Source organism: Myxine glutinosa, chromosome 9, assembly GCF_964187855.1.
Source record: "Myxine glutinosa chromosome 9, kmMyxGlut1.1, whole genome shotgun sequence".
NCBI classification, from domain to species: domain Eukaryota; kingdom Metazoa; phylum Chordata; class Myxini; order Myxiniformes; family Myxinidae; genus Myxine; species Myxine glutinosa.
In genome coordinates this window covers 83,157,484-83,170,906 of record NC_136269.1, presented here as the reverse complement: position 1 = coordinate 83,170,906, position 13,423 = coordinate 83,157,484, and the positions used below count along the sequence as shown (strand labels likewise).

The 13,423-nt window shown below is 50.9% G+C and overlaps 1 protein-coding gene across 1 annotated transcript in view; it reads left to right on the top strand.

Moving 5' to 3' along the window:
• The first annotated feature begins 8,701 nt into the window (after positions 1 to 8,701).
• The window catches only part of LOC137417302 (vacuolar protein sorting-associated protein 4A), a 297,125-nt gene continuing 292,403 nt past the window's right edge, over positions 8,702 to 13,423 (top strand). Inside the window, exon 1 of the mRNA XM_078784477.1 lies at positions 8,702 to 8,793. Coding sequence (XP_078640603.1) covers positions 8,717 to 8,793 — 77 coding nt within the window. The 5' untranslated portion in view covers positions 8,702 to 8,716. The remainder of the gene's footprint in view (positions 8,794 to 13,423) is intronic.

Here is a 13,423-nt window from a genome sequence, read left to right as displayed (position 1 = left end):
AATTGACAAAACGTCATGTCGGAAATGTACTGTCATATTGCTCTAAAATATACATGTTCTTTTCATCATATATTTGTATTATTCTTATTCAACCCGGGCGAAGCCAGGTACCTCAGCTAGTATATATATATATACACATGCACTACATGACCAAAAGTATATGGACACCCGAACATCGAACATCTCATTCCAAAATCATGGCCATTAATATGGAGTTGATCCCCCCTTTACTGCTGTAACAGCCTCCCTTCTTCTGGGAAGGATTTCCACTAAATGTTGGAACATTGCTGAGGGGATTTGCTTCCATTCACCCACAAGAGCATTAGTGAGGTCGGGCACTGATGTTGGGCAATTAGGCCTGTCTCGCAGACGGCGTTCTAATTTATCCCAAAGGTGTTCAATGTGGTTGTGGTCAGGTCTCTGTGCAGGCCAGTCAAGTTCTTCCACACTGATCTCAAGAAACCATTTCTGTATGGACCTCACTTTGTGCACGTGGGCATGGTCATGCTGAAACAGGAAAGGGCCTTCCCCAAACTGTTGCCACAAAGTTGGAAGCACACAATCATCTAGAATGTCATTGTGTGCTGTAGCACAAATATTTCCCTTCACTGGAACCAAGGGGCCTAGCCTGAACTATGAAAAAACAGCCCCAGACAATTATTCCTCCACCAAACTTTACAGTCGGCACTATGCATTCGGGCAGGTCGCGTTCTCCTGGCATCCGCCAAACCCAGATTCGTCTGTCGAACTGGCAGATGGTGAATCAGGATTCTTCACTCCAGAGAACACGTTTCCACTGTTCCAGAGTCCAATGGCGGCAAGCTTTACACCACTCAGGCCAAAGCTTGCCATTACACATGGTGATCTTAGGCTTGTGTGCGGCTATTCGGCCATAGAAACCCATTTCATCAAGCTCCCAACGAACAGTTGTTGTGCTGACGTTGCTTCCAGAGGCATTTGGAACTCGGTCGTGAGTGTTGCAACTGAGGACAGACTAATTTTACGTGCAACGCACTTCAGCACTTGGCGGTCCCGTTCTGTAAGCTCGTGTGGCCTAACACTTCACGGCTGAGCTGTTGTTGCTCCTCGACGTTTCCACTTCACAAAAACAGTACTTACAGTGACCGGGGCAGCTCTAGCAGGGCAGAAATTTGACGAACTGATTTGTTGGAGAGGTGGCATCCTCTGACTGTGCCATGTTTTTAGGTCACTGAGCTCTTCAGTACGGCTCATTCCACTGCCAATGTTTGTCTGTGGAGATTGCATGGTTGAGTGCTTGATTATATATACCTGTCAGCAATGGGTGTGGCTGAAACAGGCAAATCCACTAATTAGAAGAGGTGTCCACATACTGTGTGTGTGTGTGTATGTATATATATTGTTACGGTCCGCGGATAAGGATGTTGTTTGCCGAGCGGAGGCTCCGCGACCGAACAGTTGTTCCCCGACTAAACCGGATTCACCCAAACGTTGGCCGTATCGCGCCACAGATATTCAATGTGGAAAAGACTAAGACGACGAATGCAAAGAGGAAGAAGAAGACGTACAGAAGAGTAACGGGGTTTATTATTATTTACACACACATAAGCCAAAAGAGTAGTCACGGGTACTTACAGCGGACATGAAAAAGCAGGTAACACAGTGCAAATTACTAGCTTATACTGACTTAGTTTACTACCCAGAACAGCACAAACAGAACAAACTCACGTAAGCAAATGGATGGAAGGGTAGGAATCGTTTGGAGGGATGAGCAGGTGGAATCACAGGGCACAGCGAGCAGGTCCACTCCGGGCGGGAAGCGAGGAGCCGGCAGCTCCTTGTATTCGGCTTTACAGCGCACGCCGGCAGCTCCTTGTATTCGGCTTTACAGCGCACGCCGGCAGCTCCTTGTATTCGGCTTTACAGCGCACGCCGGCAGGGTCACTCGCTGCCCCGTCAGGGCTTCAGGGCTGGTTGAAACGGGGCTGGTTGAAGCGGCTCTTTGTCAAAGGCTTTTCGTATCTCTCACACAACTCCGGTGCAACTCTCAACTCTCTCCCGGTGGACTGCCAACCCTCTTACGCACCTGGACTCATCTGCCGTATCTCTGGTGTAGCTTGTTCCAGCGATCGTCGCACCCTTCTCTCATACCTTCAGCGCGGGTGTGACACGCCCTCCTCGGTTTCGGTACCCGCCCTCCCCCCCGTGCTCTGTTTCGTGACCTTGTATGGTAATCCCACGGGCTTGTCTCCTTATTTGGGCATGGCGCCGCTGGCACGCCCCTCGTGGCGAGCCACGGGCTTGTTTCCTTATTTGGGCATGGGGCTGATGGCACGCCCCTCGTGGCGAGGCACGGGCTTGTTTCCTTATTTGGGCATGGGGCTGAACAGCGCCGCCCTTCGTGGCGCGCCCTGGGCTTGCCTCTCCCTGGCAACCCCGCCCCTCCTGTTCAAACAGAGCACGGAGCACATATTCACTATCGCAGCGAAATGAGAGGGCATGCACCCCATGCTTGTGAACTGCTTTACCCACAGATGGAGAGTTTGGCTGGGAAATGGAATTATTGAAGGGGAGCTATTCTTAATTGATTCGGTGCAATGGAGTATTATTTTAATGGAAGACAAGGCCTTACCCTAAAACACATAATAAGATATAAGCTACTGAACAAGGGTTTTATCGTGTCCTTCAATGTGGTGTTTCATGGAATTAACTACCGAGACGCCCTTTTTACCTTTACACAACTCTGGAGGCAGGAGGGGCCATATCCAACCAATGTTACACAACAATTTACCACTACAATACACACAATCAAAAAAATGCAATCCTCATATCCGCAACAATATATATATATATATGTGTATATATATATATATATATATATATATATATATATATTGTTGCGAATATGGAATTTGACCTCCATATCCGCTTGTAAATATTCCCCTATCTTCTCCGATACTCCCCAACTCTCCCCTTACCCCATTCCCTAGTCCCATTGTCTGTAAACAACACCCATTAGAGCCGATCTTCCCCTTCATTCCCCCATTAAATGTCGTGCCCAGGTCCCCCGCACCACACGTAGACAATTATAGGACATCTTGCTAGTTATTCTTAATCTATGTCAGTTAAGGACTTGTTTCCATTAATTATGACTCTTCGTTGCACCAGAATGTGATGATATGGCACCAGTAGGAGTTTAGGACCTTCCCATACCTCCCCGCATCTCTTCCCATCATCTCAAGCTCCAACAACAACCACAACAACAGCGGCTTTGCGTCCTCACTCCGGCTCGGTTGGCCGCCATTGAACATGTGCTCGACGGGGTTACCCAGAAGGGGGCTCCCTGTCGGCCCCTCGTCAAGGGCGGAGCCGGTAACCCCCGCACCCAATGAGAAGCCATGGGCCGATGCCATATGGGGCGGAGCTAACGAGCGAGGGCGTGACTCCCCGCCGGATATACGCGGCCCCGCGCCGGACGTGACGTCAGATGCGCCCCGAGCTTGGAAGGAAAAGACGCCACCCTCCCGAGCGCTGAGCGACCTCCCCAGCTTGAGACCAAAGTCGCGACCCACAAGCGCTGTGATACCTTCACGCATCTCTGGACACCACCGTACGTGATTCTGTCCCTGAGCCAGGTGCACCTGGAGCGATCGCTACCCCCTTTCCTGGCCATCAAACCCCGTGTGAGTGAGCCTTGTCCCGCGTTTACCTGTCGTCTGTCCGGGGATAATATAAGTGTGTTTAAGTGCCCACCTTCCTATGTTTCCCTCTTGTCCCTGTAATCTAAACCTTCCGCAATTGTAATAACAACCTTTGAGAACCGTATCCCTGGTGTCGTATTGTGTGATTGTAATCCAGCCGGGTGTCTTCTTTTTCTTTCCTATTGAGCCAGCGTAGCGCGATTAGTCAACATTCGGGCACAATCGGGTAACTTGTACGGATACGGCGGCCATCCCGCTCGGCCCACCATACCATCAAAGTCGTATCTGTAACAATTGGTGTCGGGAGTGAGATTCGAGGCCCGACCAAATTTTGAAGGAAAAAAAAAAACGAATAGAGGAAAAAAAAAAATTTGGTCAAAATTTGGAGCGGCCGAAATTTGTTTTGTTTTACGAAACTCGAATTTTGCAAGTCGCGCTATGGCGGATCAAGACGGCTGGGGTCCGGTAGGGGAGAGTGAGGCAGGGTCGGTCCAGGACCAAATTGAGGGACGTGAGGAGAGCGAAGCAGCGGGGGTAGCAGATTCGCAAAATAGCGTCGTCACGCACGAGGTAACGGGCGCGCGAAATGGCGCCTCGCAAGTAGCTACGGCGGCCGCACCCGCTGCACAAGTGGGAGGGATGGCCCAAATGCAGGCCCTCATGGAGCAATTTATGGCGCAAATGCAGGCGTCCCTCAACCTGCAGGGTGAGCGATTGGAGGGCCAAATGAGGGCTGATAGTAAGCGATTGGGTGAGCGATTGGAGGACCAAATGGGGGTAATGGGGAACCGGATGGATGCTCAGGGTGAGCGATTGGAGGGCCAAATGAGGGTTGATAGTGGGCGATTAGAGGGCCAAATGAGGGGTACCGGTGAGGGATTAGAAAAGAAATTTGAGGGGTTAGACAACGGGATAAAAGAGGTGAAACATGGGTTAGAGGGGGTAGAAAACAGAATGGCCGCTCAAGAGAATCAAATGGAAGGGATGCAAAAAGGGTTAGAGGGGTTAGAAAACAGTATGGAAGGCAAATTGAGGGACATGAGGGACCAAGCGGAAAGGGAAGTTAAACAAATGGAGCAGCAGATAGAGGGGGTCAGAATGGGGGTAGAGACCAAACTGGATGCTCACAGAGAGGAAATGGAGCAGATGAGGGTGGCATCTGGGCAGGAGATGCAAGTGATGGGAGAGGAGATCAGAAGAGGAGTGAGTGAGGAGGTCGGAGGAGTGCGCGAGGAGGTGAGGCACTGTAAGGAGCACATGGAAAAGGAGGTGAGAAAGGGGACTGTAAAGTTACAAGGGGGCATAGAGGACCTGACGCAGGAGGTGGAGCAGCTGACGGTGGGACAGACGGAGTTAGTGGAGCAGGTTCAAAGGAACACTGCGGTATTAGGAGGGTTGAAAGCGACACAGAAAGAACTAAAAGATGACTTGGTAGCGACGAAGAGGGAATGTCAGATGGTACGTGAGGGACTGACAACGAGGCTGGACGAGGTGATAGAGGTTATGGAGACGAAGGACCGGCAGGTGAGGACGCACATGGAAACGGTCAAGGTAGCCTTGGAGGACGAGCTTGAGGAGACGTACCGGGGAATAAAAGAGGTGAAGCACAAATTAGAAGAAGTGGAAGAAGGGATGAGCGAAATTAAGAAGCGACGGAGAGGGGATAAGAAAGAAATAAAAGAGGAGATAAAAGAATTGGTCCAAAGTCTGTGTTTGGATCGTGATGACGTGCTCATTAACCGGATGAGGGATTCGCAGGTGATGGAGGAGAAGCGAAGAGGAAGAGGACCCGGTGTAAGTGGTGACCAATATGGTCGTGCGTATGATGCGCCAGGGGATTTAATAAGCTTGGGGGTCGAGATAGACCCGGGTGTTCGTGAGAGGCCGTTGGTGAAGTGTGCGACAGGTCTGGTGTGCGAAAAAGGAGGTGTGCGAGAAAGTCCGACTCTGGGGTGTGTGAGGAAAAAGTGTGTGCCAAGGATTGAGTGTGCTGGCGAGAGTGAGTCGGTCGTAGCGCGTGTGCGAGGGAGCACGTGGAAGCGCGGGGTGGTGAGTGTTACAGAGGGTGTGACGGGAGAGTGTGCGCAGGAGTGTGCGCGAGAAAGGTGTGTGACGGACAGGTGCATGAGGAAAGAGTGCGCTGTCAGAAGTAAGGAAGAGTGTCCACCTGTGGGGAGTGTTACAGAGGGTGTGACGGGAGAGTGTGCGCAGGAGTGTGCGCGAGAAAGGTGTGTGACGGACAGGTGCATGGGGAAAGAGTGTGCTGTCAAGAGTAAGGGTGAGTGCGCTGTCAGGAATGGAGGTGAAAGTAGTGAGAGTGACATGGAGCGTGAGTTAGTTGTGACAGGTGAGCGAGGATGTACACCTGGGATGGAAGGATGCACACCTGGAATGGTAGAGCGTGAGTGGGAATGCACGCTGGAGTTGGTGGTGAGGCACGTGGTTGGGTGTGCGAATGAGGGCACACCTGTGATTGTCACAGAGGAGGTGACCGAGGAGGGGGCGCGAAGAGGTGTTTTGGTGAGGTGTGCGACCAACGAATGTGTGCCAAAGTGTTCGGTGGTCAGGTGTGTGACCAAGTCTGTGAGTGGAATGAGAGTACCTTGGTGTGTAAGGAAAGGTACGACGAGGAGCATGGAGACGGCTGGATGTGTGAGCAAGGAACGGGCTGCGGGGTGTAAGCGTCCAGGTGAAGCATCGACGTTACACGGGTTAGAGGTTAGAGCGACTTTTAGCCGAAGCAGGCCCTCGGTGCGTGCCGGGCCTCGCTTTGAACGGCCGCGTCCAGGCTCCACTAGGCGGAGCTGGCAGCCCGATAGAAAGGGTCGTCATGGCGACCACTTTTTGGTGAGACGTGCCGGCAGGTCGAGATCGGGACATTGGATGGCTCCACGCCGAGGTGATGCGTGGGATCTCGGCCCGGGTAAGCCCCCGTCCCTGCCCCGAATGCCGGACGCATCCAGCCGCTGGCACAAAACAACCAGCATCCATTGCTTGGCTTTACGAAGCCGGGCTTTGGACAGGGATTGGCGCACCGAGAGGTATTAGTGAGTCGACTGGGTGATGAGGTTAGTGTTTTGGACCCAAAATTAGAGAAAAACAAAATTTGATGATTGGCAAAGGATTGGCAGAGTGATGATTGGTAATGGTACAGTGATTGGCAGATGATTGGCAAATTTTTGATTTATTGAAATTTGATGTGCAAAATTGGTAGTGAGAGACCCCCGATGTGGTGGGATGGCAAATCCACCATCCTTCCCATGAGTGGGGCAAAGGAGCTATAGTTTATGGGGTGTATGGCAGTGAAAACTAGCCCGGGTGGGTTAGGTTATATTGTAGGGATCCAGAAGAGATTGACATTAGGTAACGTTAAGGTTAGTTAGTGACTGATACCTGTAGTGGGGACGCAGGTAGATTAGTATGGATGATAATGACGTGGGAGCGCAATAGTTTAAAGGGACGACTGGGAAGCGCGAGTTTCAGAAGGGAGTAGTTAGCTGAGATGATGCTGTGTGTGTGAGGATTGAACAAGTGTGATTGCACAGGTGTGCAACTGGACAGGTGTGTGGAGCAGTGTATGAGTAGTGAGTGTGTGGATCAGCGCGAATGCGCTTGGGGAGAGAAGGGTGCAGGTGGCACCAGGTGTGAGAGCACAGGTGTGCAGGTACAGGTGTGTGGAGAGAGTTGGAGTGAGTGGTACGGAGTGGTGTGCATGGTGCGAAGGTGTGGATGGGGGAAGAGTGGACCCCTTTCACGAGCACCCGGGGCGGGTAGTGTAAGTGTTAGGTAGAGGGTGCAGGTAAATTGTGGTTGAATATTGGCATTTGTGGTGCGGTTGCAGAATGGTGTTGTGAATGGGTGCATTAGTGTTGTGGAAATGGCTGGGCGTGTAGCCTGTTAGTGTGTGTAGTTGGTTGGGCACTCCACCACTGTGAGGATGTCGGCCAGGTGAGGCCGCAGGTGGGCTCTGGGAGCCGGTAGAGTTGTGGATGGGGCCCGAGGATCCGGAGGATGGACCCGGGTAGCCCAGTGCCAGAGAGGGCACCGAGTGGGGAGAGTGCCAGAGGGCCTTCCCCAGGTAGTTAGGTTAGGGTAAGGAGCAGGTAAGCTCGGAGGCAACTGCAGTGGTGGAGGTGTGCAGGTGGGTAGACCCACTGGGAGAGGTACACGCCGCAGCCCAGAAATTGTGCGAGGGCACCGGGAGATGAATCGGGGGAGTGAGACCCCAAATTGAAGAGCACCACAGTTTGGCCAATGGGAATTGGTTTTTAGAACCCATAGTGTAAGAGGGCCAATGGTTTGGCCGGAGAGAGACCCCGGGTAGTGTAAAGTTGTTAAAGTCATTTAGGAGATAGTTAGGATTGATGAACCTGTCGCACCATACGCAGCCACTTGCCTGTGGTGATGATGATGACTCCACACCTGTGTTTTCTTTGTTTGTGTTGCAGAAATGAGAATTGCTGTTGGATTTGTGAGACGCATCACGACGTGGATGAGACATTGGGGTGATTCCATCTCTCCCTCCCTAGGAGGGACTGATGATGAATTGGTGATGGCAAATTTTGATGTTGAGTTGAAAATGGCAAATTTTGATGAGAGTTGAAAATGGCAAATTTGATTGGTTAGGAGGGAGAGAAGACGAATTTGGTATATGGGAGGAACGGGGAAGACAGTAGGGATGTTTGTGGATTTGTAAAGTAGATGTTTATGGGTAGTGTTGTGTTTTGTTGATACAGTAAGGGGTAAGGGAGGGGCCATGTAGGTTACCTGGTGGGGGGGGCGTACGATAGGAACGTACCTGTCTCACCTGGTTCCCATGTGCCCCCAGTGTGCATCACCTTACATTGCGTGCACTTTTGCGCCCTTACCACCTTACTCACTTGTTTCTTCTTTTGTCTCCCACCTCCGAGGATCTGGCTTTGGGGTAGAGAGAGAGGAGAGAGAGGTGCTGGCTACGCAGTTGTGGGCCTGCACTTTCGCTGTTGGCTGCCTGGATCGATACACCATATGGACCGCAATGTTTGTGGCCACCCACAATGGACCGCAGTTCGTTTGCGGCCAAGCACCACCCGGGGATGGACCTATGGGTCAACGTGGCACCTATGCCATACAGGTGAACCACTTTTAGTTGACACCAAGTGCACCACAAGAAGAGCAAGAGACACCTGCAGGGTTAGGGGTTGTTGAAGTTATTTTTATTCCAATGAACAATGGTGACTGCACCGATTGGTGGTGGGGTGGTGCTCTTGATGCCGGGAAAGGGTGCTCTGCACGTTATTAAAGGCCGTCGGCCACAGAGCACTCGTGGGTTGGTGTATCGATGTTGGCAAGCGCGCTCTCTCTATGCATAACATCTGCATGTGTTCCTCCAAAGACAGGTCCTGGATCGTAGTGTAAATAGCAGCGTAGTCTTGTAAATAATGCTCCCTACCGGCTGTATGTTTAGTTTGAGAATTCTTTCCGGATTCGGTTATCCTGTGGGTGTGTTTCTGTGAGGAGAAGGGTGCAACGTCGCAGGGGGACATATTTACTCATTTGTGAATATCTATAAAACTGTCGCACTCAGGGTAGAGTTAATAGTAGAGGGAACTACATTGCGTGCCACACTAAAGTAGGTAAAAATTTATCGGGTCGGGACGCCCCGAGGGTAGAGAAGGGTGCAATGTTGCGAATATGGAATTTGACCTCCATATCCGCTTGTAAATATTCCCCTATCTTCTCCGATACTCCCCAACTCTCCCCTTACCCCATTCCCTAGTCCCATTGTCTGTAAACAACACCCATTAGAGCCGATCTTCCCCTTCATTCCCCCATTAAATGTCGTGCCCAGGTCCCCCGCACCACACGTAGACAATTATAGGACATCTTGCTAGTTATTCTTAATCTATGTCAGTTAAGGACTTGTTTCCATTAATTATGACTCTTCGTTGCACCAGAATGTGATGATATGGCACCAGTAGGAGTTTAGGACCTTCCCATACCTCCCCGCATCTCTTCCCATCATCTCAAGCTCCAACAACAACCACAACAACAGCGGCTTTGCGTCCTCACTCCGGCTCGGTTGGCCGCCATTGAACATGTGCTCGACGGGGTTACCCAGAAGGGGGCTCCCTGTCGGCCCCTCGTCAAGGGCGGAGCCGGTAACCCCCGCACCCAATGAGAAGCCATGGGCCGATGCCATATGGGGCGGAGCTAACGAGCGAGGGCGTGACTCCCCGCCGGATATACGCGGCCCCGCGCCGGACGTGACGTCAGATGCGCCCCGAGCTTGGAAGGAAAAGACGCCACCCTCCCGAGCGCTGAGCGACCTCCCCAGCTTGAGACCAAAGTCGCGACCCACAAGCGCTGTGATACCTTCACGCATCTCTGGACACCACCGTACGTGATTCTGTCCCTGAGCCAGGTGCACCTGGAGCGATCGCTACCCCCTTTCCTGGCCATCAAACCCCGTGTGAGTGAGCCTTGTCCCGCGTTTACCTGTCGTCTGTCCGGGGATAATATAAGTGTGTTTAAGTGCCCACCTTCCTATGTTTCCCTCTTGTCCCTGTAATCTAAACCTTCCGCAATTGTAATAACAACCTTTGAGAACCGTATCCCTGGTGTCGTATTGTGTGATTGTAATCCAGCCGGGTGTCTTCTTTTTCTTTCCTATTGAGCCAGCGTAGCGCGATTAGTCAACATTCGGGCACAATCGGGTAACTTGTACGGATACGGCGGCCATCCCGCTCGGCCCACCATACCATCAAAGTCGTATCTGTAACAATATATATAGACATATATATATATATATATATATATATATATATATATATATATATATATATATATATAGGGAGCTGTAATGCCCCTCCCCCTTTGTATATCCTTGCTGCTTTACCAATTACCAAGTATAACCAATTATATGTTTTGTTTTGACTTGCTACTGTACTCTTTCATGATACTGAGTTCTTTCTTGTGCATTGAGGATGTGTAATATCCTAATAAGGAGTTCTCTGCCTGTGAGCTCTGGCCTGCGTGGGCACAATCTCTAGTTCCCCTTCCCAGGCCTTGGAGGCAACTGTTATCTCTCTTTGCCTTTCTCCTGACTTTTCCATTATCTTGCAAGCTGACAGTTTTATGAGTGTCCACTCCCTTTGTACTTTCCCAAGCTAGCTTCTATACAAGAAAGTTGTAAACATGTTGCCACATAATGCTGACCATCTCCTTATCAGAGCTAACCCATGACTGGCCTTGGATGAACTTCCTTTAATTAACTGAACAACAGGATGGGACTATGGTGGGAGGCCCAATGAGCCCATTCTGTCTCTGTGTCTTGTGAGCTAACTCCACCCCTGACTTTCCTTATACTAGGGCATGCCCGTACTATATATATATCTAAAATTATATCCCCCCCCCCTCTATTTACATGAAATGGTTTGGTCCAAAGCGAACGGCTTGCGAGTACGGTGACAATCCCCCCCCTCTATTTACATGCAATGGTTTGGTCCAAAGCGAACGGCTTCCGGAGTTTGGTAAAGAAATCGCCATCGCGTGCACAAACGCGCAGGAAAGCGAATGAATCGCAAATTCGTTTTTATTAGTTGTAAAACATAGTTTAACGCCAACATAGTTTGCAAACGTGAAATAAATGAATACGCTCTCAAATGTGCCATCCGAGGCAGAGTGTGCCCGCCACGTTCGGCACACGCGATCGTTCGCTGCTCTCTGATTGGTTGAATCGTTTTTTGGACATAGCTCGGTAAGTAATTGTCCGATTAATATGAAACCTTGAAAAGGCACATCCTCGGGTCCCCAGCAATATACCTGGCAAGTTAAAAGTATATCGGACCCGTGGTTGTCGAGAAACAGCGGTCACAGACAAACGTACAGACAGACAGAGATTACTGGAATTATAGATAGATAAAGCAATGTTAATTGAATTATTTCAGAGCATCTTGTTGTACTGTTGGTCATTCTTTGTGAGTTTCAATACAACTTTGCTGTCCTCAAGCTTGGGTACTCGAGTTCCAATAAATATATCCGTTGCTCCTTTCTTCTGAGTCCTCTGAGTCCCAAGTCCTAAGTCCCAATCCGACAAGTGGTGGCAGCGGTGGGATCAGTCTGGGCAGTCCGGGACGCGGTCCCAGGCAAGGGAGTGGTGAGAGACCAGCTGGCAATTGATCCGGGTCAGGTGAGCTGTGGTTTTCTTTTGTTTTTCCTTTTTAGCCTGGGGGTCAGTCCAAATTGTAACCCACTCTCTCTCTTGCTCGGTTGCCGTTTGTTCCGTTCCCTGCTCATACCTGTTCCACGAACCTAAATTTAATTACGGACCGCTTGGGTCCTGGAGCAACTGATTGTTTATGGACTCGTTAGGGTAACGTTACGTAAGGGAAAGTGCCCCACGTTGGGCGCCTGAGGTTAAGGGGTAATAGATCTCTGGGTTGTGAGGGTAAGGATAAGGGCGGCGGCCCGATCCGAGGCCTACCCGGGAGACGTCGGGATTTTAAGTAAGATTAGAGTGTTATAAGGGCGTAGGACGCCAGGAAAGTGCAGTAAGTATAGGATAGACGGCTGTGTAGGCGGACGAGCCTCTCAGGAGAGTAGGTAGCGCGGCCGTACCACGCGAGGCGGGCGAACCTCACGGGTACAAGGCTGCGAGCCTCTCAGAGTTAGGTAGTGTAGCTGTGCCGCGAGGCGGGAGATCCTCACGAGTACAAGGCTACGTCGGTAAACTAAGGTTTCTTAGGATGGGTAACAGTATGGGTAATAAGACAGTAAAGGCAGGTGAACCGCTTAGACATACCCCAGCATTTTTTATGTTTCAGAGGCATGGCTATGCTGCTGTGAGACCAGGGAAGTCATGGGTTGCGCTGACGAAGGATTTAGGAGAACCATGGCCCGAAGGAGGGTCTTTTGCGCTGGAAAAATTGGACGTGTTGTATGAGACATTAGACAAGTTTGAACAGACCACGAAACACTTCCCGCCGGACTACTGGAAAGTCTTTGGCTGGTGGAAGGAAGAAGCGATGAAGCGACACGCAAAGTCGAAACAGGCCAGCTTGGCTGGTGAGGTAACAAAACTTAAGGGTTTGAGGAAACAGGCGAATAAGGCACAGGATGAAGCGCTTAAGGAAATAGAAAAACAGGCAAACGCGCGACTGATGCCGCTCGTTGAAAACCCAGACCCCGCGAGAGGGGAGGTAGCGACCAATCTACCCTCCCCAGCCCCAGACCTAAACCCTGTCCCGGGGTTTCAGGCACCACCTATCCTTTCTGCGCCCCCGCCACCACCTCCCTATAACCCCGCTACCATCGCGCCCCAGATACCCCAGAACCACCCGAGCCAGGGAAGACCGTTTGCACAACTCGGGGCTAACGGAATAGATGACGGGACCGACATCGCAGGGTTCCCGCCACCGATAGGACCGGATGGGTTATACCCCTCACTGGTAGGTTGTAAGGGGAAAAGGACCTCACAAACTACCCCATTGGAATGCCAGGAAAAAGAGGGAAGAAAAACATTGTGCCCCGTACAAGTTATCGGAGTTGACGCTCAAGGACAGGGGGTTCGAGAAAGGGTACCATGGAAGGAATCCTCTTTAACTGTAATGCGGGAAAGGATTCAACATTTGCTTATTGAGGATCCACGGCAGATAGTGCCGACCATGTCGAATTGGTTTATAGCTGGCGAGTGCGACTATCGAGACATAACTCATATGGGAGTATCCGTGCTCCCACCCAAAGTATGGGAAAGGGCTAGACTA